The 26,992-nt window shown below is 43.7% G+C and overlaps 1 protein-coding gene across 12 annotated transcripts in view; it reads right to left on the minus strand.

The window, feature by feature from the left end:
- Positions 1-26,992, minus strand: part of kirrel3b (kirre like nephrin family adhesion molecule 3b) — a 166,949-nt gene that overhangs the window by 52,056 nt on the left and 87,901 nt on the right. For all 12 annotated transcript variants that reach the window (XM_030403086.1, XM_030402999.1, XM_030402991.1 and 9 more), the window contains 2 exons: positions 15,552-15,701; positions 9,865-10,014 (listed from right to left, as the gene is read on the minus strand). In XM_030403086.1, the coding sequence (XP_030258946.1) occupies positions 9,865-10,014; positions 15,552-15,701 (300 nt within the window). The remainder of the gene's footprint in view (positions 1-9,864; positions 10,015-15,551; positions 15,702-26,992) is intronic.

The raw sequence follows: 26,992 nt of genomic DNA on the forward strand, positions 1-26,992 counted from the left end.
GATCATTTTGCTTTTACTGCATAATCAAAGATATCCATAAAGGAGACCAAGGCATATTGATGTGTAATTAACTCGATAGTGCAGGGCACTAACTCTGTCTCCTCCGAGATGAGCCTGGATAAAGCCTGGGGGGTCATAAAGCTGCATATTGTCCCGTGATGCATACGATCTCTCCCCAAATTTCCCCCAAACATGAAAAACTAAATATGCTATAGGGAAGTTGAAAGCACGTGCTGGAGCCGGCTGGGAAGCCCTCTTCAGTCTGGTGTTGCTGATGTCGAACCTGCGTGGTTTTTCCAGGCCAGACCAATATCGGGGAGGGGGGGGGGGGGAAGCAGCCGATGAATCCCTGCGAGCAACCCCGGCTTTCCAGGAGCGTGAGTAACGGAGAAAAAGCAATTTGGAGGCGAATGAATGAGGGAGCGCTCCTCGCAAGGAGGCAGGATGGTGTAGAGGGGAGGGGAGGCCGGCGATGTGTAGCTGCTGTAGCGCTGTGCTCCAGCAGACGTGTCCTGAACAACAATGAGCTCCCTGACTTGCCTGTCTATTTCGGAGGAGCGCTCGCACGGGCCGCCTGTCACCCCGCTGCGACAGCTTGCAGAGTTTGTGATAGATAGATCAGGAAAAAAAAAGGAGTCAAAAAGGATAGGAGAGGAATACCCAACACAGGTGGATGCAAGAGACACACGTGCCTCGCTGGCCCAATTCGACGGCCCTCGTCGAGTGCTGTCATTGTACATCTGTTTGCGAAGCCACATGCACTCCCCGCGCAGAAGACGGGAGGAGGAGGAGGAGGGCGAGTGAATGAATGAAACAGAAAGTGGGAGAAATACACAGCAGCATTTTGCTCTCTCGCAGGGCGACAGATGGCAATCACAAACAGCATGGCAGGCTGTACAAAATGCATACACCAAATAAAAAAAAAAAAAAGCAAGCAGCAGAGGACTGATTTGCAAGAAAAGGGTACGCTGCCACATGGTAAAGAATAATAAACAGAGAGGGCAGAAACGTGATGAAGGAGGGGGGGGGGGAGAGAGAAGAGGGGGGCGGGTTGATAAAGAGAGGAAATGTAAAATGATTGGAATACGAGACAAACGGGAGAGGATTCAAAGGCCGGGACGTGTTTTGCTAACATTTTTAAGAGCAGTCTCGAAACGCTTAGTAATCTGCTGGCAGTGCTGGTGTCATGATCTATCAAATGAGCAGTGCCAAATAAAAAAAGGAGGGCAGCGGAGATGAAGATGAGATGAGGAGTGCGGAGATGCCAGAGCTGTCAGAGACGTGCGGCGCCTGCTCTTTCACAGCACAGCCATGTGCAGCACCCAGAAGCCCGCTCGCCACAGATGGGGAGGGTGCTGACATCGCTGCTCATCACCCGGCTATAAATCCATCTATGTGTGTACGTGCGTGCGTGCGTGCGTGTGTGTGTGTGGTGTGTGTGTGTGTGTGAGAGAGTTCTAGGATTGAAGGCTGGATGGAGTTAGTAGTCAGGTTCAAATAATCACAGTTAAAAATAAAAAATAAAAAAAAGCGCTCGCTTCAAGGTTCTGTCAATTATTAGCCCACATTGGGTTTTTCTTTTTTCTTTCTTTCACCGCGCCAATCATTAGTTCGCTCGCTAACAATTGCACTTTGCTGAGGCAAAGCTGTTTACCATGTAGCGTGAATTCAAATCAGCCTGGCACCTGTACACAGTTGGTTACTGTTGTTTTGCAGAGCACAGATGTATTTGTGTTGTTTCTCCTCCGTCTGTTGAAACGCAGAGGAAAAAAAAGAAAAAAAAAGAAAAAAAACATCCTACATACAGTCTGTCTGCCATAATCATGCACCTGTTCGCAGCCTCTCTGATATCATAGATGTAGTAATCATTCCATCTCGCGTTCCAGACAAAATGGCAGAGAAGGCAGCATAATATAAGCGTTACAGTCATATTTTTCTTCCCGGAATGACTGCCGTTTAGGACACCTTATCTCTCTCTACACTTATACTGAGATGCTTGACTAGACCTAAATTAACTTCTGTAGGAGACAAATTGGTTACTTACACCGCAGGCTCAAAAGCTTTTTTTTTTTTTTTTTTCACTTCTACTACTTTTGGACTGATGGGAATTTTTTGCTTGAGAGTCTCTTGAGAATTTGGCTCTGGCACTCACACGCACACTCTCTCACAGACACACACACAGACGATGTCAACAACAGCACTGAGTAGGAGGGATACGGTATGAATATGAAATATATGAAGTAAGGAAAACAAAACTTAAGTACGATTAGACGCAGACATCTTGTTCCCTTTTACTGTAAATCAGAAAAGCTTAAACAAAAAAACAACTTACACTACACTATGTCGAACCCTGCTGAGCTGTCACGGGGCACTACTAAGACCACCCTGATATAATCATAATAATAGCACAGGTGAAAACACAAATAGAGGACAGTGAAAATCACTTGTTTGCTGAAGCTTTTCTTTTTCTTCTTTTTTTTCTGCGGGGAACAACAACAACAACAACAACAGCAGCTGCCAAATTGCACGCATTGTTATATAGTCAGGCCAGTGAGTCGCAAACAATCCCTCTTATTACAGACCCAATCACTGGCCTGCGGTTTCCACTCGCCGTGGACAAGATCGCTGTCGGAGTCAGCAGTGAAACAAACCCTCGGCTCAGACCAGCACCACGGACAGCGCCTTTGACAGAATACACATTCAAGGGCTGTGTGTTTCATGCATAAGAACTTCCAATTCCTCATTTCTATGTTTTGTTATTCATTCCCCCCTCCGTCCACCCCCCTCCCACCCTGCCCCCAAAGTTCACCTCCATTAGTGGAAGGATGGCAGCGTGATACTTGAGAACTAATGAATTCAGACTTATCCACAGAAACGGCTGATTCAGCTTTGGCAGTTGGAAACAACAAAAACAAAAGATACCCTTGGGCTTTTGTGTACATGAATATTGTAGCTAAAGCACTGGTCCAAAACATAAACCATGCGGGGAATGGAAAACAAATATCTCGTACACAACGGCTCATTCAAATGGCACGTTATCAATTATGTTTGTCAGAAGAGTGGCATCGCGCTGCGTTTTACGAATGCCTGTCCTTGTGAGAGATCTCATGCGGTGTCTCTGATGTCGTCACCCCGGCGCAACAACTGTATGTACATGTCACTTTAATAATGGAGCGAACCAGATACGGGTTCAAATGTCAAGCTAACAAAATAGCGACTCTAATCCCACAGCAGAGCAAAAAGAGGAGATCATCTGCAATCTAGAATTACACTTGGCACAACATTACTACCTGCTCTGTGTGTGGCAACGTCACGTTGACATTGTATGTATTGTTACAATTACTGTTAACACAGTATATTGCAAATCAAAGCAATGTTTTCTTTTTTTTTTTTATCAATTTCTACATAATGTTGCTTAAGATTTGTTACCAAATCTGGGCATGTGATTACACACTACATAAACTGTCACTGTCAACATATTTAATCATCATAAACATACAACGTTCTAATATGTACATGACGGACCAATTGTGTATGAATACCAGTTTATAAGTAGATAAGATTTAATTAATGAATGAGTACGGTAACAACCATGTGGACAAACATGTGCACCCTGAAGAAATGCAGTCCGTCCATTTAATCTGACCCTGTACTGCCACAGTCATGTGAGGGCATACATTTAAACGCTGCAGTGAATGGACCTGAAATTCTAATTTTACTCGCGATTACAATATTTTCACGACTTAACATTATATGAACATAATGTGATTAGCTTTGTCCGTGGATTAATTCGAATTTCCACTCATGGAAAAGCGAAACTCGTGAGTAAAGTTCCCGCCAGAACTCAAATTGTGCCGCGTAGATTATAATTTCCACCTCGGCTGCAGTGACAGACGTTCAGTGCGGTGCAGTCTAGGGAGACTACTCGATATTTACGAATGATCTGTCACGCTTTTATCTTGGAGAAGGTTTTCCTTTATAAATAGATGTTTTATAACATGTTTTTGTTCGAAGGAATGAGGACAAAAAGTCATGTGTTGTACATGGGGGACACAAAGCTGTACAAGGGTCCAAGTTCACCATGAAAAAGCAGAAAGAGACAACGCTACTTCTGAGGAGCAGTTTAATAAGAGTATAATAAATCACTAGTCATTGGTGAAAGAAATTGAAGCCACCGACATCAAAATCTGGGCAGATTTAAATGGGAACGGGTTCCTCTGTCAGCCTTGAGTGCACAATAATGCCGGTAAAAGCTGGAAATAACAGGGATGTTGCTCCAGCAAAGCTATTCTTAAAACTCGGCTGGTCTGGAGTCAGCGCTGTTGGAATTGGATGGCGGAGAGTGTCAGCTGAGCAAACTTTGAACTGACAAATGTTGAAACTGTTTAAACCTGTTTAAATTTAACCACTGAGAGCACTGCCGAGTGCCCGAGGCAAAACAGTTCCCACAATATTTAGATTCCAGTTGCACAGTTGTCTGCGCTGGAAGACACATTCAGGGCTGCGGGGATTTCTTTTTTTGAATGATTGACTTTTCTCGTTCAGGTGCCCGAACTATTTTGCGGCGTCTGAATGAAACGGTTTCTATCCGTCGTAAAAGAGACACTTTTGAAGCAGATAACAGAACCAATCGAGCGCATTACAAGCTTTTTAGTGGTAGTCTGCAATAGAATTCCTTCTGTAGCTGCGGAGAAGATCCTGTCAGCTACATGTTTTTTCTGTGTCTTCAGTGGAGTGAACTATTTCCTCTTAATGAAGTGTCAAACTTTTTGCTTATTTGCTTTTAACGTCTTAAAGGCATTTTTCGAACTCTTTCCTGATCTGGGCAGCATGGTCCGCAATCTGACCTTCCCGACCCTGCTGCACCCGGCAGAGCGGGGCCACAGAGGTAGAATAATGTGAGATGTTTGTCAAAGATGTGTCTCAAAGTAAAACCACATTGGACACCCTTGCTTGCCCTTGCTACATCGTGAAAGGCAACAACTTTGTCACATCCTCTCTTGCAGCAGGGAAAAAAGAAAACAAAAGAACAATCCCTTTTCCTTTAAGTGCGAGGATAAGGAGACAAAAGTTAAAGGACTTTTTAATGAGTTTATGCGAGAAAAAAAGCCTGAATATAAAAAAAGAAACTCAGCAATGGTATTTCGACTGTGATTAACGACCGGAGAGTGAGCGCTAGTGGCGAGGAGTCATCTCAGCCACTCTCTCATCTCTGGAGTCTATCTCCGGTAAAGTAAATACCTGATGAGCAATTTTGAAACTTCAATTAGCAGAGATTACACGGAGGTACAAAGCGCCTCGGCATTAATTGTGCATCCTTTTTAAAAGCGGCCTTTATTTTAAACGAAGGGGATTCGGTAATAGAAAAAGAAATCCATGTCTCCGCATTAGCTGGGAGTGATTCAGTGAGTCACGGCGGGAAAAGAAGACCGTGTTAAATAACGCATGAGGGAGACGGAGAAACAAAAACATTTAAGACAGACGCTGATTTATTAAAATGTCAGCGGTGAGTCATTAAATGGCAGCTCATTTCCTTGTGACATCATGACACGCTGCTGATTCACAAAAAAACAAAAAAAAAACAAAAAAAAACAGAACACCTTAAAGTAGTTTTGCAGCCAAAGACCTTAATCAAACATCGGTGATCTTCGGTCCCTTTGTACTAGTAGTCCCCAACCTGAGGTAGAAAGATTAGAGCAAAGGTCTCGGAGCAGTGCCAACTTGCTGCAAGGGATATAATTAGCCTCAGGGGTCTTTTTTGGACCTGAAACCCTTTCGTTCTCTTGCTTCATGACTAATTCACAAGACCTTGATTCTCCTTTGGCATCTGAGGGTAAGCCTGCGAGCCACGCATACGCTCAGATAGGTTAAGTTCACCCAACATTTCGCTCTCGGAGCGGCTTTTCCGACGAAGGAACTTTATTAGTGTTTTGTGAATGTTTATGCGTGCGGCGTTTAATTCGATGACTCGTGCACTCGAAGCGTCGACATGAAACAAAAGGGCTTTCTTTTCCTCGCTTTCTGCATTTCCTTGTTGACGGGCAGGTCAGGAAAAAGGCCTCACAGGAACTGGTTGACTTTCAAGGACATGCTCAGCCAATCATTAAGGAGAGAGAAGCAGGAAAATAAAGAAAAAAGAAAAAAAAAAACACATGGTAGGGTATCTGCTCTCCGGCGGTGATAAAGGTCTTTCTCCATGTGTTGGTAAATATTTATGTTGTGTTTCCTCCGAGCCCATCAAAGTCAGGAGGAGAGAGGTTCCTCTGATATGGCACATGGAAGAGTTTGGGCTGATATTGAGTTATGAAAGACGGAGGGCAGAGTTTTTTAGATTTATTCCGCTGTCAGCTCCGAGGAAGGGGAGCTGCGTGTGAGCGTGTGCACTGGTGGATGTGAGTGCACGCGTGCGCGTGTGTGTGTAAGCAGATTGCGTCCGCGCGTACGTATATGTGTGTGCGTGCATGCATAGGTGTGCTGGGCCGTAGCTGTCTTCCAAGTCGATAGACACACTCTGTCACCACTGGCAAGTAATTGACAGCTCGGAGTTTGCAGTGACACAGGCCTTGCATATATTTCCTCCATTACCTTGTGTGTATGTCAGCTTGGAGTTCTCCCCGGCAGTGCGTTCAGGAGTCAGCTCACTCGGCGGGGGATTAAACAAACACCTTCCATTCGGGCTTATGGGGAGGAGTGATAAACTCTCGCTCTCTCTCTCTTGCTCTCTCTTCCCCCTCAATCAGCCAAATAGGTAATAAAGGCTCCCCCTTTTTTCTCATTCTCACTTCGTGCTGCTTTACATTGCTTCTCAGTCCAAAGTCGAGCATTTGCAAACAATTTGTTTCTTCCTTTTTAATTACTCTGAGTAGTCGGTGTGGGGTTTGCCAAATCAGGAAAGCGCAGTGTCAAAGGGATTAAAACAAGAACACAAGAATTATTTGCATCTGCCGTATAAAGCAGCTGTTCCCTCCTACATGGGGGCTGTTTTCAAATGAAACTGCAGTTTCATATGTAATAAAAATCTACCCAAGGAGAATCACAAGGCTAGGGGAATTGCCTCTAAGTATCTTACTCCGAAGCCCTGGATGCCCTGAATGGAATGTACTTTAATGGCTCATCCAGTCTATTGTCAGCGACCTTGCTCCGGTGTGTACATCACGGCTTGTCAGAGGCTCCTCTCTCCCCCCTCGGCACGTGTGATCAGATGGCAAAGTTTCGGCGAAAAGCACTTTGTTAGAGCGAGGCTTAAACAACTGCAGAGAGAGGGACAGCAGCAGTGGGCAGAATAGTGCAGTTGCAACAGACAATTTTAGCCCTCTGTTGAAGTATCCATAATTATTCACTCATATCCATTTGCAGGGGGCTTGGCAGCCACAGAAACGTTATGCCGCAATTTGTCTTCCCCTCTCTCCTTTTCTCCTGCTGCCTTCTCCCCTACAAATCGTTAGTTTCACTTTTCATTAGGCCGGATCAATAAGGCGGATCAGCCGCTCGTGGCGAGGATACTGCGTGGCAGACACCCCACTCTCTCTCTCTCTCTTTTTCCCCTCAACTCTTTTCTTTCTCCTCATTCGTTCTCGCTCGTTCTCCTTCTGCTCCATCATTGACTCCCCGCTATCTCCCCGGCAGTCGCCCGGCGAGGGAGGCTGCGAGAGGCAGCAGCCGCAGAAGTAGCGGGAAGCTCGAAGGGGGCCCGCAAAAAGAGACGTGGGCCGCCAATTGCACTCACGCTCCTCAGTAAGGCAGAAGTGGCAACGCTGAATGATAACCCAATAAAGTTTAATTAAGAACCAGTAACCTCTCAAGCTTATAGTAATAATGAAAATGGAGGCTGCATGCAGGGGGAGGAAATTAAAGTGGAAATGTAAAAGTTCAGTCATATTGACACTGTCTGCCAAATGGGGCACATTGGCATTGATTTAATTCCTTTTTTTAAATGGTTTTAACACAAAATATGCTTTTGTTTCAAGGATTCACTGCAAATACTTGATCACGGCTTGGGTACGACTGCATGTGACTTGCCTGTATATATATATATATATATATATATATATATATATATATATATATATATATATATATATATATATATATATATATATATATATATATATATATATATATATATATATATATATATATATATATATATATATATATATATATATATATATATATATATATATCAGTGGCGGCTGGTGACTGAAAAAATTGGAGAGGACAGGAGGAAAACCAGTCCACGGTGTCATGTTATTTTATACAAGTCAACTACTTATGACTTAAGACTTCTTTAAAAAAACATTTTATTAAATGGCAAAAGGCTGTTGTTGGCTGTTGGTGTGTGAATGACATGGGCTAACATGGGCCGGTGTGTCCCCGGCCGGCTAATAATGTACAGTGGGCTAATATACAAGAAAAAAAAATACCAATGTGTACCCCTTCTGGGATTCGATCCCTAGTCACTTGTACAGCAGGTAACTGCTCTTCCCACTGTGCTACCGCAGTAGTCAATGTACATACTTCACGACAGCACAGGACATCACACTCATCACTCATCACAATCGCCCAAAACAACTGTGTTGCTGCTCTGTATTGTTTCCCGGTCGCGCCGCTAACGTTATGTCCTCCAGCAGGACGAACGAAACGAAAACTATGAATTATCTTTCTGACTGCTTCTCTCTGATTTCTCTGAACAGTTTTTTTTCTTTCAGAAATTTGCTTATATTTCCTTTGAAACCAATTTCAATATCGCTGAAAACTCCATATATCTTGTCTGAGCATGGCTGGCAGTGAAAGCTGTAAAATACATAGAAGTATTTTTTGCTTACGGTTGTATAAATGTGAGAATGAAATTTGGGAACTGTTATTGGACCAACCAGCTGTCAATCTTGTATTCTGGTTGCTGATTAGTAAGGGAGGACGTCCTCATTTTACGTGTCTTAGCCAATCATAGATCAGCATGAAAAAATCTTAAATGCATTGAGTGAATGGAAGGAGATCCCTCCCACGGAGGACAGAAGCCCTCCGTCCTCCTCTAGCCCCCACCTTCTTGCTCCCTGCTCCTCTCACAGACTGCTCTGTCTCCTCCGTCTGTCGCTGTTGAACCATTTTAAGTAGATTTTCTTCCAAAGAAGAAACTTTTTTTTATGATATAATATATATATATATATATATATATATATATATATATATATATATATATATATATATATATATATATATATATATATATATATATATATAATATGTTATAAATGATACTGAGATTTGGTAATAATTAATTTCAACCAGTTACTCTTTCTTAAAAAAAAAAAAAAATGATCTTACTCTTGCCTCTCAAAAATAGAGGAGGACCAACCTCCTCTGCCTCTATGGATGAGCCTCCTCTGATATATATATATATTATACTTTCTGTGCAACGAGGGCTCGTACTGTATAATTTCATCATTGTGAAGCACCACTTCTGTTCGGGCTCCGGTCGCACTTCTGTCCACTGTTTGGGCTCAAGAGCCTAGATCTGGGTTGACTATTTGGGATGATGCATATGAGCTACTTTTCCTGCTTCCTCTCCTTCAGGACACCTGCACGTTGATCACGGGATTGTGCCAAACAACGGCAGAACACAGCTTGTGCTACACTCGTTCTGGTGAATGATCAGGTATCGCACACATTGAGAACAATTAGGGCAAGTTCTTTGGCATCGATGCCATTTTGTCATCAAACTAGCATGGAAAACACATGGGAGTGTGAGAAGCCAGTAATGCCAGCGAAGCCTCCATGAGTCGCTTTGCACCTCAGTGAGTGGAGGTGGTTGGCCACTACAGAGGTGTTGTTTGGGTTGTGCGTGTGTGTTCAAGTCGGACTCACCCAGCACAGTGAGGCGGGCAGGACGGGACCTCATGGCAGCCTGGACAGCCTGGCACTCAAACACAGCGTCATCCATCAGCTCGACGCGCTGGATTCGCAAATGATGCTCTCCTGAGCTGTGGTCGCCAATCACTGTGTAACGGGGATAGCCTGCGGAAAGCGACAACACATTTGTTTATTTGACAGTCCCCTTCAGAATCAGTATCCATGGGAAGTTTGCCTTTTCGCATGTATAAATACGTGAACAGGAAATGTTCACATTTTCACAAGTGGAAACACAACGTGACACATGGAGTCACATAAAATGTGTTACTTCACATGTTAATTCCAGATTTTCACACACTTTCACATGTGAACTAACATTTTAAAGGTGCAATACGTAAGAATTTATGTTGAAAATAATCAGAAATTGACATGAATTCTAAACATAATGTGAAGAATTCACATGTGACATTTTCACTTCTGTGTATTCTGTTGTAGAGAAGCGTACTGAAGTTAGCATGCCAGCCAGCTAGCACTGGCCCACCCTGGTCCAAAGCTCCAGTGCTACCAGAGCAAACACCAACACTCCCCTGGTGCTCTGAGCTCCCAGACGGGACTGATAGCTGCACAGCTAACTTATGTAACTAACTTATATAACTCATGTCATATTCTGGTGTTATGCTGCTGCTAGTTCTTACATGTTGCATCTTTAACATGTGACCATGAAATGATGTCACATGTGAACTGTGCATTTTCACAAGAGACAGGCATTTTTACATTTGAGTAAATCTGCTGCATGAGAAAAGTACGTTCACATGTGAATTACATACGTTCATAATTTGCTTTTGTTCACATTAGGATTAGAACTTCCGCATGTAGCAACATACAGCTCATTTGCCAGATGGTACATTTCGCATGCACAGAAACAACCAGCAGATACACAAGCTACATTTACATACAGCAGTCTTATTTTCAGGCTTATTTTTCATTTGTTAGCTTGTGCGTGTGAATTGCATTGAGCTGCTCAAGATAATTCAAAGAGGACAGGTGAGTATGAAAGGTTATGGGGGTGTATATTTTTTAATTGTTCATTTGCTAATTTGCTCAGGCACTGTCATACAAGGTTAAAACAGGAATCGGAAGAATGTTTTTATTGCACTCCCGGCAATGTTAATGAGCTGCTGTAGAGGCTGCTGCGATCTGGAGAACGATGTTTTACTGCAACCGTAAACAGGAACAACCAGAGTTTGAGTTGTTTCAGCATTGTTCGGTGAAATGATTTACAGTTTAATAAAGCAAGAAAGCAGAGCAATATCCAAGAGACCTGGGCATTTTCTTTTTTTTCGGGGGGGGGGGGGGGGGGGTTAAAGATATCCCCTTAACTATTATCGAAATATGCATTGAGAGTGCGCCGCGGAGTGCATCCCTCCACCGGGGCAAATAAGCAGGAAGAAGAATGTAAGAATGTGTTTGACTGGGAAGCTTTATGGGTTGTTTCTCATGCTTTTGGAATTACTCGTCTCTGAAGATCCCTTTTCTTTCCCTCTTACTCCATCTTTCTAATTATTGGGCATACAGTATGTGGGATGAAATTAGACTGTCTGTTCATAAAAGCACTTCAAACGATGTTAGGAATATCCAGCTAAGCTTTTTCCCCCCCTCCACTATCCCTTAAATAATTGTTCAATGATGAAACCAGTGTACTGGGCTGGGACCGGATCATTTTACAGCAGAACGAGGCCAGGCTTTCAACAAAGCACTCAAGAGACAACAACACACATTTTGTATTCGCACACTAAGTTATTGCCTTTTCCAAAAAGTCTATCAGTACGCACTCAACTGTAGGGTCAGTGGCAACAAATGTTGGGAAGTAACCGATGACTCATGTACATTTCAGAGAGTCACAAACTGAGTCTTTCACCACAAATTTTACAGCTTTAGCACCCAGAAAAAAAGGGACACAACAGACTGGGCAGCCTCGTAACACCTTCTAAGTCCTTGAATGCGTCTACTGCAAAAGCTCATTGTACGCTCAGAGTCCAATTACTGACTGTTGCTTCATTGAATCCAGTTGCCTTTAATAGAGCATGAAGTGGGCCTCATTTTATGCTGGTGGGGTGAGTTACAGCCGATTAGGCCGTCCGCCTACGTGTAGCCTTTAATCTTAAGGGTCCATACAGTGGGAGGATGAAGGACAAAAGAACACCTATACATAAACACAATAGCTGGGGAGAAAATAAACTGAGGAAGGCAGAATATGTGGCCGGCTAACGTAAAACAATAAAGAGCAAAGGCGGGAGCTGCAACACGTGGATGTTTTGTGGGAAAACTGGTCACACAGGTGATAAAATGTCTCCTTTCTTTGATTTTTACATTTCCCGCGACAACGTGTCCCGCACTGAGCCACAGCAGGACTTCAGTCGGACCGGTTGTAAAGGTAACAGGGTTAATAGAGACCTGGTCACAACTAAAAGCTTCCATTAAAAATATTAATATCCTTTGACGGAAAAGGAGCTTTCTGCATGTTCATGCCCGGAATGATGTCCTTAGATAGAGGACACGCCATTATGAGTGCAAGGTCACCCGGGGAACCATTTTGCTTCAATTTTATGTTCATTGATGAGATCCAAAGCAATGATGCCATTGTGGATCACAAGGGTAATGATCATTGCACATTCGGAATTGATGTGACCTTGAGCTGACTCCAGTCCAACCCGCGAGTGCGTCCGGTATCTGGAAACTGGGGATTTTTTTTTCCTTCCTCCACCGCGCTTTTGTTTTGCTCGCCTTAATTGTAGCAAGGTACAGGCCATGTACATATCTGCTACACAAACAGATGATCTGGCCAATTACCTCATCCGTGCCTCCAGCCGGCTAAGAATAATTCTGCTGTGTGAGGATATGGCTCTGTTCCAGTTGCATCTCTGTGCATTAGCTGGTTCCAAAAAGGAAAAGTGATTTGCATTTGCGGTGGACAGTTAATGATAAGAATTTTATAATCTCATTTCCGAAACAACAGCAGCACACTCTAATGTATTTCTGCCACCTTATTAGCCCCCTTGATCGCGCATTGTGTCAGTACGACTAAAATTATCACGGCACGCATGAAGACGGATAGCCCCCTGCTCTGATGTGTACGTAAAGGGCCATTGATCGTAGATCCCAGCGAATTTCAAAGACACAATGCGTTACCTAAAGCAAACAATGTAAAATAGGCCCATTAAGGAGTAATGAATCCATCAGGAGGAAATGGATTTGTCTCGAGGCTCGGATCAATGGCGTGCCCGGCGCATGTGTGTGTGCATATAAGTATACAGACACTCGAGGCGTGGCCTAGTGATTTATAGTTTCACCCGGCACATGCTTCACCTACTGTAACCACCGGGGGACGGGAACAGGTTAGCTGAAGCTGCGAACAGGTGACCGGTGTTCAATTTATTCTCATGAGAGGCACAAGCGACGCACGCCTGCTCACCATTCTCCTCGCGAGAGCCTGCTCGCCTGTATCCACGGTGCGTCAAGTACACAAACACTCCTTTCTTCTTCTTCGCCGGGAGAGTTCGCTTCTAGCCGCTTTTGTCACCATTGCCGCGCGCAACAAGATGCGTCCCCCGCCGTGCATATTCATGACATTGATTGGTGTGTTCTGAGTGGTTGTGGGGCTACTTCACTTTTCTTTAATTAGAGTGGAGGAGCGTGACACAAAAGGGAATGAATAGGAAATTCAGGGGCAGATAGGAATCATTGGCTTTTGTGCTGTGATTTCTTGCGCTGAATGGTGAAAGAGTTCTCTCGGTTTAATCACTGCTCCTGTGAATGGAAACAGGTCCCAGGCGGAGCCCAACGTTGCCGACGCAGCTCCTTTCTATGAATAGCCGAGCAGACCTATATTATTGAAATGCTCCATGCAACATTTGATTCGTCGCACTTTTTATGTATACAGCTGCCACTTTCCCTTTCATTGTGTACATCTTGCGGTGCATGTACCGTTACTCTTTTACTACCACGAGCATTGCTATCTTTTTTTTTATGTAGGCAGGAGTGATAAAAAGGACAGCTGCGGAGCGCTTTATTTTGAAAAAGTGTCACTCCTCTCAATGGAAGGCACTCTGTGGGTATCATGCTGTCGATTCTACCTATCTCTTCCAGGCAGGCAGGCAGCTATTCCCCCTCGTATGGAACCTTGTGCATTTTCTAAATGGTTTAAGCGAGGAAGATCGCTCCAACTCTGCGTCTCAGGCCTGACTATGCAAGCCCCGGATTAATGTGTCTTGTCCATAAATGTTAAACTATTCACAGACGTGATGTTAAAGGTCTATCCGCTGTGGTTCCCTTGAGCTCTGCAACCCAACGCTCTTTCTGTTTTCTCTGTTCCGTTCCATTTGGACCATTTTTCAAAATAAGATTTCATCTTGATTGTCTTGTCCTTTTCAATCAATAAAAAACCGAAGAGGGTAAAACAAACTCAACATGTCTGCTCCAAATAAAATTGTGCCCCCTCTCGCTTCCTCTATCTCTTTCTATCTCGAGCAATCATAAGTACTCTCCCTGTCTGCCTCCTCCTCCTAAGGAGACTCAAAGACTGCAAGACCATTGTTTACTGCAACCCCTCGGGCTCCCCTGGGCCTGATAAGAACCTGAGGAGGGAATAGGGTGGCTTTACTGGGGCTCTGTCAGCCTCTGAGGTTTAATTACAGACCACATCGGCGACAGGGAAGGCCTGTAAGAGCTTTTACTAAAGGTCAGCGGGTAGAGGACCCCCAATCTCCAGTGAAATACATATTTAATCGTTCCTGATCATCAGAGACTATTGTATTTTAAAAATGGCCGCAGCTGACTATTTTCTCGCTGTGCCTTGAATTGTAATTATTTCAATTTTTCAGTGGTCACACAGAGGTGGCATGTGAGGCAAATTAGACTCCAGAATAGAGACTGTGCCCTTATAGAGCACAGCGCCCCACTGCGTACGTGTGCCTGTGCACGGATTCAAATGGATCTCCGTTTCGGAAGAATTTAATGATCATTTCAGTAAATGATGCAGGCGTGCAACGCTTTTATGGATTTTCTCATTCGGTGGGTTCGGCGCTTCAAAAAGGTTGTAAATGTTTATTTGGAGGAGTGATATGTTTCCTTGAAACCCATCAAAGTCATGAATATACATAAAGCCTTGATTGGTGGAACAACGGGCTACTAAATGACAGTGCAGTAGTCACTTTTACTCCAAATTAAACAATTAAGGCAATTATACACAAGGTGCAGTGTAATTAGCGTGCGCCAGCTACTCTTCAAAATGCCATTTAGCAGCCTGAAGCACCAGCAAAAGACCAGTGCCACTATTGATTTTACATTTCATTTAGATTTTTGGGCCTCCCTGCCAAAACACAAAGTAGAAAAGATGTAGGTCTACCTCTCACACAGAGATGCATTTTTAATTCCGTCTGGCCATGTCGTTACCGATGCTACCACGCAACACTTGTAACATTACACTTCTATTCAAATACACCATTGTGAGACCTCTGTTATCTAATCGTGTTCTAATTTATTTGGCAGAGGCTGGGATGTTGACACAGGGGGGGCTTCGGATGACAAAAAGCAGCCATCTGAATATGACAGTTATATTAGGGAGTGTTAATTAATAGGGGGAACGGAGGGTGATGGAGAACATCCGGGGTGACGCGCTCAAGGGGATGAATGTCGCTCCTTACCAGCGAGGTCTCTGCCAACACCCAGCGCCAGGCCATCTTTGATCCACAGGACGACGCCGTGGTAGCCGGGGATGGTGCAGGGTAACGTCACAGGCTGGCCTGCCACCACCACCAGGTCCTGCGGTTGCTGGGAAAACATGGCCTCCGCTCCTTCAGAACAGAAAAAAAAAAAAAACAAAGAAGGGAAAGGTTAGAGCTAACTCATCGCTTTGTCATTCTAATAGGCATGAGAATTCAAGATCAAAGATGGGAACAAGTGCTTTTACAAACACCTGCTTTCAACGCCTTCAGTGTTTGAAGGTCTGCGCGCAGGCAAAATGAAAGAGGGGGGGAGGGGAAGTGCGCCGCATGCCCATTTCCACCAATTTCACTCAAACGTCTTGTCAAAAGTCATGTTGGAAGTAACCCTAAAGGCTGAGACACAGACGCGGCGCACTCTTTTACAGTTTCCCTGAGACACGATACTGTACACGCATCAGAGGTGTCAGTGCAGCGCCAGGACTGAAGGAGCGGGCTAAGAGACAGCCGTCACAGCTCAGCTTGGTTCATTTATGAAGGATGTCACCGTGCAGATGGGCCGGGCCCGTACACACCGCGGCAGATAACACGATCTCGTCTGCCAACGCCGCTCTAGTGGCATACATTAACTCGAGCTCACACCCATGTATTCCGACTGTGCAACCGCTATTAGCTGCACTCCTCCGCCGCGTGTTCAGGCGGAAAGTGGTGTGCAGTGAACTCCATTAGAGGCAGAGGGTGTGTTAATGGCGAGGGGTACGGAGAGGGGAGGGTTAGTGTTGTGGATCAGAGAGGAGGGTGCAGAGTGGTGCTGATGTGTAGTTAGACACACTGGCAGGCTGCCTATCAACTAAATCCTACACACACACACACACACACACAGCTATATACTCACTGGCATGCATTCGTGCAGACACATTCGGGAGCACAGATTGCAGCGAAAGGTTTAAAAAGTGTCACTTCCTCTCTCGCACTTTTTTTCCGAGACAGTTTTGTTCGCGGCTATTTCCTTTTTTTTTTTTTCTTCAAACTTCTCAAGTTCAGTCGCTCGGATCTGAACCGGCTACCTATTTTTTTTTTTTTTTTTTTTTTTTACTGGAACAACTTAATATCCTTCAAACGCACAGGCGCACATACAAACAGGAGGCGTGTATCCCTATGGTACACATCCACACACACACACGCACTTTTTAAATGAATCACATGCAAATGAAAAGCTGATAGAAGACTAACACTAGGCGAATTACAATAATAAGCAGAGCAAAGACGGCCAAAGAACGCGAAAGGATGTTTTCATCTTACACCATCTCTCCATCACGCCGCAGTTCTTTGGATGCTTAGTTTTATATTCAAAGAAATTACTCATCCTATTGCGGGCGAGGAAATTGATTCGCTTTGTTGTGCTATTTCAAAACCACATCAGAGGAGAGAGAGAGAGAGAGAGAGAGAGATTGTTGTCGTACGAGAAAACTGATTTTAATTTAGTTGGAAAACGGCATTAGAATCCCCACAAGTCATTTTTATTTTTTTTTCCCCCAGCCTTGAACTGAATTCGGCTTGATGGATAGCTTGTTGAAGATGTAAGCAGAAGTTTTCGTATTGATTTCGGGCACTCTCCTCGCTGTGTACACTGTCACGCCGACAGAAATGCACAACCCCGTACGCTGCCTCATTTTAATATAGATGTACTACTAAACCAACATCAGGAACATTAAATAATGCGCTGTACCTCAGAGCACATAATGGGCTTTTCATCATCTCGAGACTAAACAGCTTCTCCCCCGGCTAACCAGACCCTTCGTAAGCACGTATGTATATTGCGGGTAATGCTGCCCTGCGTGAGACTTTGTCTCCCGATAAGTATTGCCCTTCAAGCCGAGACAGCTTTGTTTGGGCCATGACTGCGTTTCCCATGTGAGGAGCTTATCTCGGCTGTACTCTGCGACCCAGTCAGCGGCAAAGCCAACATATAGACAACTCCTCAGCAGATCTCTTGGCATGTTCCGCAGAAAAACACTGTAAACGCCAGGGAATCTTGTATCTGCTCAGTCATGACTGATACTATCAAACAGTTCCGCCTGTGCTGTAATTGATTTAACATTGGAGGGGTCTCTCTGTTGGCAACACACGGGTCTATGTTCTTTCCTACAGCACACCTATTTTCTCAGTCCTGCGTTTTATTCACCGGATCCCTCTTGCCTCATCTGTCATGGATAAAAAAAATAAATAAAATAAAAATAAAAAAATTCGCTGGAGATTATTTTTCAGAGATAGTCTTCCCTGACGTGCTGCTCCCCAGGCGGAGCGGCGCGGTATCAGCTTGATTACAGCATTCAATTAGGTGAAAAAACATTCTGAGCTGTCTTATATGTTGTTGGATACTGTCTGCACGGTGACAGATTTTTAGCGCGCAGTCTGCAGTGGGAGTTCATGCTAATTCCGTGTCACACTTTTGCCCTGAAACTGTTGTAAACAAATATCTGACTCTCAAACAGCCCCCTCACAAAAATATTAATTAAAGACGCACAACAGAATCACATGCTCTCTCACACAACCTGCGCACACACATGTGAGCCAGTGCCGCTTAAGCACGCACGACTGGGCTCCACTGATTTTTGAACATGGAGATCAGTTTACTCATCACAGGGAGTTGCCACGCCGGCTGTGAAGACAGTTGTGTAACGTCTTCTCCGGCTCTGGAGGGAGCTTTCCAAAGTCTTAAAAACTGATTATGTCATTAGTTTGGTCTTGGAGGCTTCAGCTTGGAGAGGAAAAGCCTGGGTTTTTAAACTGAAGGTGCAGAGTTTAAAAGACATAAGGATTTACCTGTCAAGGTGGGCCTAATTCTTGATGAAGTTGCATTATGTGAATTATAGGCTCCGGTGCTGTTGGATCTAAAAGTTAGACTGACTTTATGCAAGTACAAAGAATAACTAGTGTTGCTGTATTACTATAGCAAAAGTGAAAGTCACCCTCATGAATAGTCCTAAAGAAAAAAAGTGTTGGCATTGAAGATGCAATACGTTAGAATCAGCCCCCTTGAATTCAGACGCTCAACAAATAAGTGTAGCATCTGTTAGCTTGTTAGCTCTGTTGTCTCCGTGCAGGTAGCCAGGCCACCAGGGGATTGTTGGTGTTTATACTGCTAGCACAGGAGCTTTGGACCAGTGGGAGAAGGTTTTGTTTAGTTTTGTAAGGCCTGGGGCTAGCTGGTTAGCCCACTACTTTCAGTAGATATCTCTTCAACACAATACATAGATGTCTTTGACATGACATCAGTACTGTAATTTCTGCTAATTCAAATTGAATAAATGTAGTTAGTTATCAAAAGTAGAAGTATTCCGATGCACCCTTGTCAGCCTGGCCAATTATGCAATCAGTTTTCAGCATTTGTTAGATTTTTAGAATCAGCGCTATTTTTTTTTTATTATCATTTTTTTTAACTCTGATTGCTGTTAAATGAATATATGCACTATTTATGGATCTGTTGCAGCATGCAATCTGCAAAGCAACTACTGACTGAATTCTCAAATAAATGTAGTAGAGTAGAAAGTAAAACACATTCTTCCACAATTTAGTGAAGTGGAAGCATAAAAGTAGTGGACAAGTACCCCAGAGCTGTACAAATAGGGTTTGCTACATGGCACTGAAACAGCACAAGCGTGGTATCATCAGCATGGAGAGTAGTCAACGATAACCACCAGCCAATCAGGATTCAGATTTACAAAACACAGATACTGCTCTTGAACAAAAGGGGGCTGCCAGCGATAAACACATGCTGAAACCCAAAGTTTAAGACCTTGAATGGGACTTCAGACGCGCTCCCTCTTGGATCGGGAATTGACACTTAAAACTTGGCCCTACCGCTGTATCATATTAATATCCTTCAAGTGAATTAGCCTAAAAGTTTGTACTGTGTTGCCAATCCAAGAATGGTGTCCTAGCAGGGCTATTAAAACACACCGGTGATAGGGAGAATCAAAGCCTTAATCTGACACCAGCTTGTACTTGTCACTTGAGCAGTTAAAAAGTGACCTCCTTCATTCAATTTAAAGCCTGGCTGACTCTTGCAACAAATGTGTCTTCGCGGGGACACCGCAGCACAGAAATGGGCCGATGTGTTTTAGAGGGCCGGGGCTTCACATCAAGGTGGCTACATTCATTCATCCATCCCCTCTGCGCCGAATAAATCTCTGTCACATCTGCCAGATTCATCCTTCACTGCGGCTTCACAGTTTGGGCAAAAGACATGTCGCTCCCTCTTTATTACGTGCCAGGCATGGCACGTATCAGAGTGGAGGCAACCCCTGTCCCCCTTACTTATTTGTGTAAAAAAAAGAAAAAAAAAATTCACAGTTAAAACGCCCAATTAAGAATCAAGCATCTCACTTTTGACTTCATCGCTGACAGTAATACGAGGAGGGGGAGGGGGATTGTGCTCAGGTGCCCACAGAGCTGGAGATCCACGTTAATAACGCTTTATTAAGCATCCTAATGGGGTTTACTAGAGAGAGCTTGGTAAAACATTAATAATAATATGAAAAACAGTCCAGACATGCTAGTTTGCTGCGAGACTAATGGGCCTTGACTTCAGGGGCTAGGTTCGGTAACTGTGTGGGCACACAGAGCGGAATCAGACACATTTCGTCTGTCGCTACAGACAACAGACGGCCCCTGGCTTTTTCTCTCCACGCAGCAGCCAAACCTGCATTATGAATATAACCTGAGAAAAAAAAAAAAAAAAAAAAAAAATTTTTTTTTTTTAGTCTTTATGTATTGTCTCAGAAGATTAGTGGCAGTAACAGAGGGATGTTTGACGTCAGCACTTTTTCTAAATTGAGCATCGTGCTTCTTTCATAACAGAGCTTCCATCCATCCATTATCTAACCACCGCCTTTCCTCAGAGACACGCCGCAGATGTCAAAATGTAATCGTATACTTTAATAAAGGTGGGTGTGTTACAAGCAAAAAGAAAACAACAGCCTTTCAACAAAACTAATAGCGCAGCATAATACACTAACGCACATCACTTTAAAGGACCAGTATGTAGGATTTAGTGGCATCTAAACCGCATCCAACTGAATATCCCTCAACCCGTCCTCCGTTTCCAAGCTTGAAGGAGAACATGTGGTGAGCGCTGAAAGGCCCGCTTTACACAACAATACTTAGTTTCAGGTGGTGGCAATGCATCTGATGGTCCGTTTCTACCAACAGATCCCCCTAAATCCTACTTTAACCCCACTTCTGGTGGACTTTACATGGCATACATCATGAATCAGTCAGCTAGCTCAGGTTAGAGAAAAACAAGTATTCGCTAAAAAGCTTGTCTGTAATGAATCGCATTCAAAAGCATAAATATAATAGGCAATGTTTTTCACGTGTCTATATCCGCATATTTTTTTGTTTAATCTGTAACATATTCAGGTAGGTAAATGACAGTGTTGGAGCCCCTTGCAAATGTTTATGCATTATCCCTTACCGGATATGTTTATGTGCATCAAATCATTTACAGCCCTGCATTTGGAAATAGGAGGCTAGAGATCTTTGATAAGGACTGCCCGGTTGTTTCAAACGGTGGAAAAAAAATGCAGGTCGTTAAAGACTGTGCACTGAGCCATATTCATAATGTGGACCGGCACTCTGCATCGCCTAATGTTGTCATTTCACTTCAGATAATTTGTTTACCATTGGACAGCTCCTGCATTTCCACACACTCCAGCACTATTTTCCCCTCAGTGCTAACTGCCCCCAATTTCATCGCTCTTTGCCAATCAGGCCTGGAAATTACCGTTACGGACACACATCCAGCCCACTTCAGAGAAATAATCAGCATGCCGTCTGTGCAGCATGTGGCCACACAGCACCAAAGCTTAGCCCAGGATCATTATCAAAAACTATTACCCCTCTGGCCTGGGCATTTTATACCAGCAATTTAGAAGCACAGGAGGGCTTCAGAATATGGAGGAGTGGGTGAGTTAGTTATAGGTGTCGTAGTTTGGTAGGCAATGGCCACGGTTTCCTTTTTTAATGACTTTGCCGCTGGTGGTATATAAATGGCCGAGAGAAACCATTGGAGGGGAAGTGAGGGAGAGAGGTTTATTTTCATCGCCGTCTAATCAACTGGCAACGTTGCCATAGGTGACAGATGCTAGGCACTTTTTCATAAAGATGTAAATTTAAAGCAAAACTGAAAACAATTTTTATAGATCCTACTGCAATGTCCAGCAGCACTGGAGACAAATGAAAAAAAAAAAATCATGCATCCCACAGCTACCAGAAAAAAAACTTTCCTGAGCACATGACCAACCTTTTTTTGTTTATTTCTAGTCTTTTCAAAGCTCTGTAAATTATTACTCAATGCGTGTAAAATAAATCCATTGGTGTCTTTAATTCTGACTTGTAGTTCTACATAATCACAAATCTCCAGCAGTATTGACCTAAATCTTTTTTCCTCTCCCAACTGAAACTCGCCTCGTGCAACTCACTCCCTCCCCATCTCATCGCCAGACCTCCTGCTCCTCGGAGGCAGCGACGCACATCCTTGTCCTTCGTCACCAGACACTGATTAGTCATCAGCCTACAGCTCCAGCATGCACACTCTTATTCTCACCATAGGTCTAATGGCTATGATTTGCGCAATTTAATTATCCGCAGCATGCTTATGAAGTTGACATTGTCAGTGAAGCGTGTTGTGATTCATCAATCCATTGAGAGGATGGAAACCACAGGAAAAGGTTGCCTTTGGTCACAACTCGCATCCGTGTTTGGAAAAATGTGTTTCAACTCGGTGATAAATGTCTGAGAATGCGACGGAACACATTTGAAAAAGAAAGCAAGCCAGATTACAGAGGTGTTAATGCAACATCACTGCAAGTGTGTGACAGAAACCTGGCAGGAAACAGCCAATTAATTACCGATCATATCTACTGAAAGACACACTTTGATCAGCTATCTTTCATAATCTAATTTATTCGCAATAGTCACCCAGTATTTCTGATTGGGTGTGATTGATATACTGCCTGAGTTTCATTAGGCAATCATCATTTCTTGATATTTGGCACGTTTAACTCGTTTAAAACCTGAACCTGGGATATTTCAACAAACATAATTTAAGACGCAATACATACAGATGCATGACGTGTGGAGCCAACAAACACATATATACGCACGGTCCTAGACAGACTATGTCATGGCGCGCTAACCTCGGCGTTCGGCATGCAGGGCTCCACTCATCTCGCCGGGATAAATCAGTGAAACTCCATGAACGGTACAGCGTGTAGTTACTAAGAAAAGGACGTCTGCGCCATCAGACAGTGCACAGAGGTTGGTTTAAGTACAACACCTTTTCATAAACTCGAGTCGTTCTGACAGAAATTGCCTTCAGTGTGTTCTGAGAAGTGAACATTACATGAGAGCGTGGAGAAACAGCGAGAATGACAAGGCCTCAGATATTCGCTATAGCTCATCGCGGGGCTGCTCCGGGTGTTATTCGTTGTAATAATGTGAACCTTCTTTCTCGTCGGATGCAGGAATTCTTCCGAGACCGTTCAACCCTGCTCTCACCGAGGTTTCGACACAAATTTGTGAAGCCCTGTTTTTCTCAGAGCCGCTTTTGTTACACGGGCTACTTCATTAAAACAAAAATGTAATCCCTCAGATGCAGCTGGCAACGTTGCAACAATAGTTACCAATAATGAATATTTCATAAAGCTCTATCAGCCCATTAGAGGAGGCATGTATTACTATCAATCTGTCTTCCTCATCAGAATGTTCAAATCCTTTTTCCCTGCCTGTCCACTTGTAAAAACAAACACTGTATGCAGACTGATAACACGCCAAGCCTATCTGCGCTGTGAAGGCTGCCATTATGAGCAGAATTTGTCTGTGGGAATGCAAATTCATGAAGCAGGGAAGATAAACATCAGTGCTGCCGGAAGACGTTGTATTTATGCCCTCTCTCACACTGTGCATTAGTGGAGCATGACAGTTGCCAAGGCATAATCAAGACAGATCGCCTCCAATGATGACTTCTAAAAATTACAAATGGCAACAGCGGGGAGGCCTCGCAGGCACTCGCTTTATCATCAGCCACACGGCCAGAAGTGAGATTTCACGGACATCAGAAAACTGGAGTATCAGGGGCCACAAACAGTTTATTAAATCTCTTTAGGCTCCATCATTTCTGGCAGGTTGAATGCAGCCGGGTTAAGAGGTCATCGAGGCATCACAAGCTCATTCCTGCCCGCCTCGGAAATTCAGAGCGGTCGACAAACAAATCCATTTCAACGTCCCCCTCGATGAATAAAGAGAGTGAGGGCTTTAATGAGGTGTAAAGGTCTTTCGAGGTTGTGAGCCTCTAAGTAGCGTGAAATCAAACAATACACACGTCTTCATTCCGGACGCATTCTGACCACTGATTGTAATCACCGCTGTAAAGCACCAACTCCTGTGGGTTGGTTTCCAAGGTAACTACAGTTCAAAGAAAAACAGTTCAAATATTCTAGTTAGCATAAATGCGACCGAACACCACATAACCCTCCTCCCCTGACTGGTATTGATTAAAAAAAAAAGGGTGGGGAAATGGAGCGAGTCGCTTTGGAAGCCAGACCACTTTTTTAGCGGACACGTTTGCATAATGGGAAGCAGGGACATAAAAGAGATTCAAATGAGCTGTGGAGGGAGATGGGGATGGAGAGGAGAAGAAGTTTGGGAGTTCAGATGGGGCCTGATTGAATGGGATGGGTCCCTTCTGTTTCTCCACTCCGTCATTAGCTCCTCTCTTTGTCAACTTTCACCACTTCATCGCCTGCTGCCTCTTCAGGGCCCCTCGGCAACTGGAGTGTTTGTTTGAATGTTTGTTTGAAGAGTCCAAGGCCAGTCTTGCTATTCTTCGCTGACATGTGAACACTTGAGTGTTTTTTACCGCATCTATAGTTTCCAAGAAGCTTGATGATTTGCAAAGTGAATACACTGTATGTGCAGGGGAGGGACCTTGAAGGCTGTTCAAAGGGAGCCTACATTGGGATTGATCACGTTCGTTAAGGGATGATGAGCATTTGAAACAGACTCAGGTGGCTGATTTGATGGATGCTGTGTGGAGAGGGCCTTAGTCCAATAGGGCATATCATATATTTTGAGGGAGAGTCCCATTTTTCTATTACATGATATGTCACAGGCACAGAAAGCCACATTAAGCTGCCTTTTGTCCAGCCATAACTCATATTTTGTAGGGCTGACAAGATAAAAGTGTACCTTGACTTTCAAGACTCTGAGCATTTTTTTTTCTTCTCTACCTTTGAGTGAGATTAAATCAAGAGGTAGATCAAAGCCCTTGGAAAATAAAGCCAAAAGGGATGTATCTGTGTGTCGGGGAAGGTTTAGAAAAGGTGTCCAATCCACATAAAGGTTTTAAGAAGTCGCAAACAAGTCTTCGTGCTTTAGAAAAAAACCTGTAGTGGTTTTTCAGATCGGATTGGTTGCCATTCTGGATACAAATAAAAGCTTTCAGGCTAATAGGTTTTGAATTTCTTAGTAACATCTATTAATCATTTGTTTATTACAAATAAGTCACATAAAGTGAAATAAAAAAAACTATTACAGTAGACAACTCATGGGAGGGTGAACTGGGGGGCATGAGGCTCCATAAATAGGCCCCCATCTCAGAGATGTTTTGCCCAAAAGATAAGGTTCCTCCCTCGCAGCGCAACGGTGACGGCACTTTGAGTTGTTTACCTTTTTCCAGCGTTCCACCGGAATGCACGTCGCATCTGTCAAGGTTTCCCTCGCAAAAGACGTGTTGTATTTTTATCTCCCGCTCTATACAGCGTAAGCTGCGGGAATCAGGCGTCACCATTTTGTTCTTTATGAAGGAAATATTCAGGTATACAAGACAACATGTTACGCCTGTGCCACCGCTGGCTGGATCAACAAAGAGGTGTGTGGGATGAGGGGAAGAGATATAGACTCTGCAGGTTGTTGACTGGCATATTTTAAAAGAATAGGCCATAGATAGATAGATAGATAGATAGATAGATAGATAGATAGATAGATAGATAGAATCTGTTAAACGTTTTGCAAAACTGCATATTCCCCTCTGAGATGGCTTAATTCAACATTAAACACTGTTTCCCATTTCCTGTTGAGCTCAGTGGATTAGAGTAGAAAGAATGGTTGACTGATAGAGACAGAGGGATAAGAGCCCTGCTACTACCATCTCTCAAGAGACACAGCAGCTAATGCTCACATGTCTTCGCTTGGGATGGATTTATAATTATCCACTTTTAGTGATTAATGGTCTTATAATTATCTGCGATGAAATATATCAACATACTTGCGTGGCTTCTCACAATCGACTTCAGCGATTATAATGAAAACACCAAGAGGATGAGGGGATGAGCAGTGTGTCAGCGATAGCACATCGGCGCTTATCCACTGGGGAAGTAAAACAGGGTATTTTCATAAAAACAGCCACAGTTGTCTTACAAACACTAACTGCGATGCGGACAAAGTTTAAGAAATATCTTATGTAATGATGTTACTTTTCAGCCGAACAAAACACATATGTAATATATCCTGGATTTTAACAATAGGCAAGCAGGAATCAAGATGGTCTACTGGAAAAAGGAATGCAGTCTCATTAAAAGAGATGCTCTCACTGAGCTTCCTCTGACTCATAAAATCCCCATTCGACACCCTCCAGACAGTGGAGACATCCATTTTCCTCTCATCGTCTTCAACAATTTGCTTCCCTTGGAGACAGCCGCATCTCATTCTTCTTCACTGGCTGCTGTGACATTGAAAGAGACCCCTAATCAAAACATTTGTCTTTCTTTCAGCCTGCGCTCAGACCGGTGAATGAGAGCTGACACCGGAGGGAGATATATTTGTACCAATCAGGGCCTCATCTCCGTGTCACCACCGGGCGAGTGTTTTATCTCGACAGGGCACTGATGAATCCGCCACTTAGCCCTGATTTGGAGGAGCGGCTCGCCACTGCCAAAGTGCCAGGTTACATCACAACGTCAGCAGCTCAGCCGCGGCCATTACAGGCGACACAGTCATCTGCCTTTACCATGAATGCTCATAAATGTTGCAGTAATGATCCTCATCTTCTCTTTTGTCAAGTGAGCTGTATTTACAAGTCTATATTCTATTGAATGGAACTTTTCTTGTTCTTTTTATGTGTTATGTGAATGTCATGTGTCAAAACTGGTACTTTGTTGCCTAAACTCTTAATGTATTTTATCTTGTAAATGTGGCACTAAATGAGTGAAAGGAGATGCCTTAACAACCTTTCTCAGGTAGTGCTAAGCCACAGCCGTACCACTACATTTATTCAGTCTCTCAAAAAGGCTCTTTGCTCAAAGCTCTAATGCATTTGTCACATGTGCTGAAAAAAAAAAATAATGGGCTGCAAAGACAGT

This window comes from Sparus aurata, chromosome 2 (assembly GCF_900880675.1).
Source record: "Sparus aurata chromosome 2, fSpaAur1.1, whole genome shotgun sequence".
NCBI classification, from domain to species: domain Eukaryota; kingdom Metazoa; phylum Chordata; class Actinopteri; order Spariformes; family Sparidae; genus Sparus; species Sparus aurata.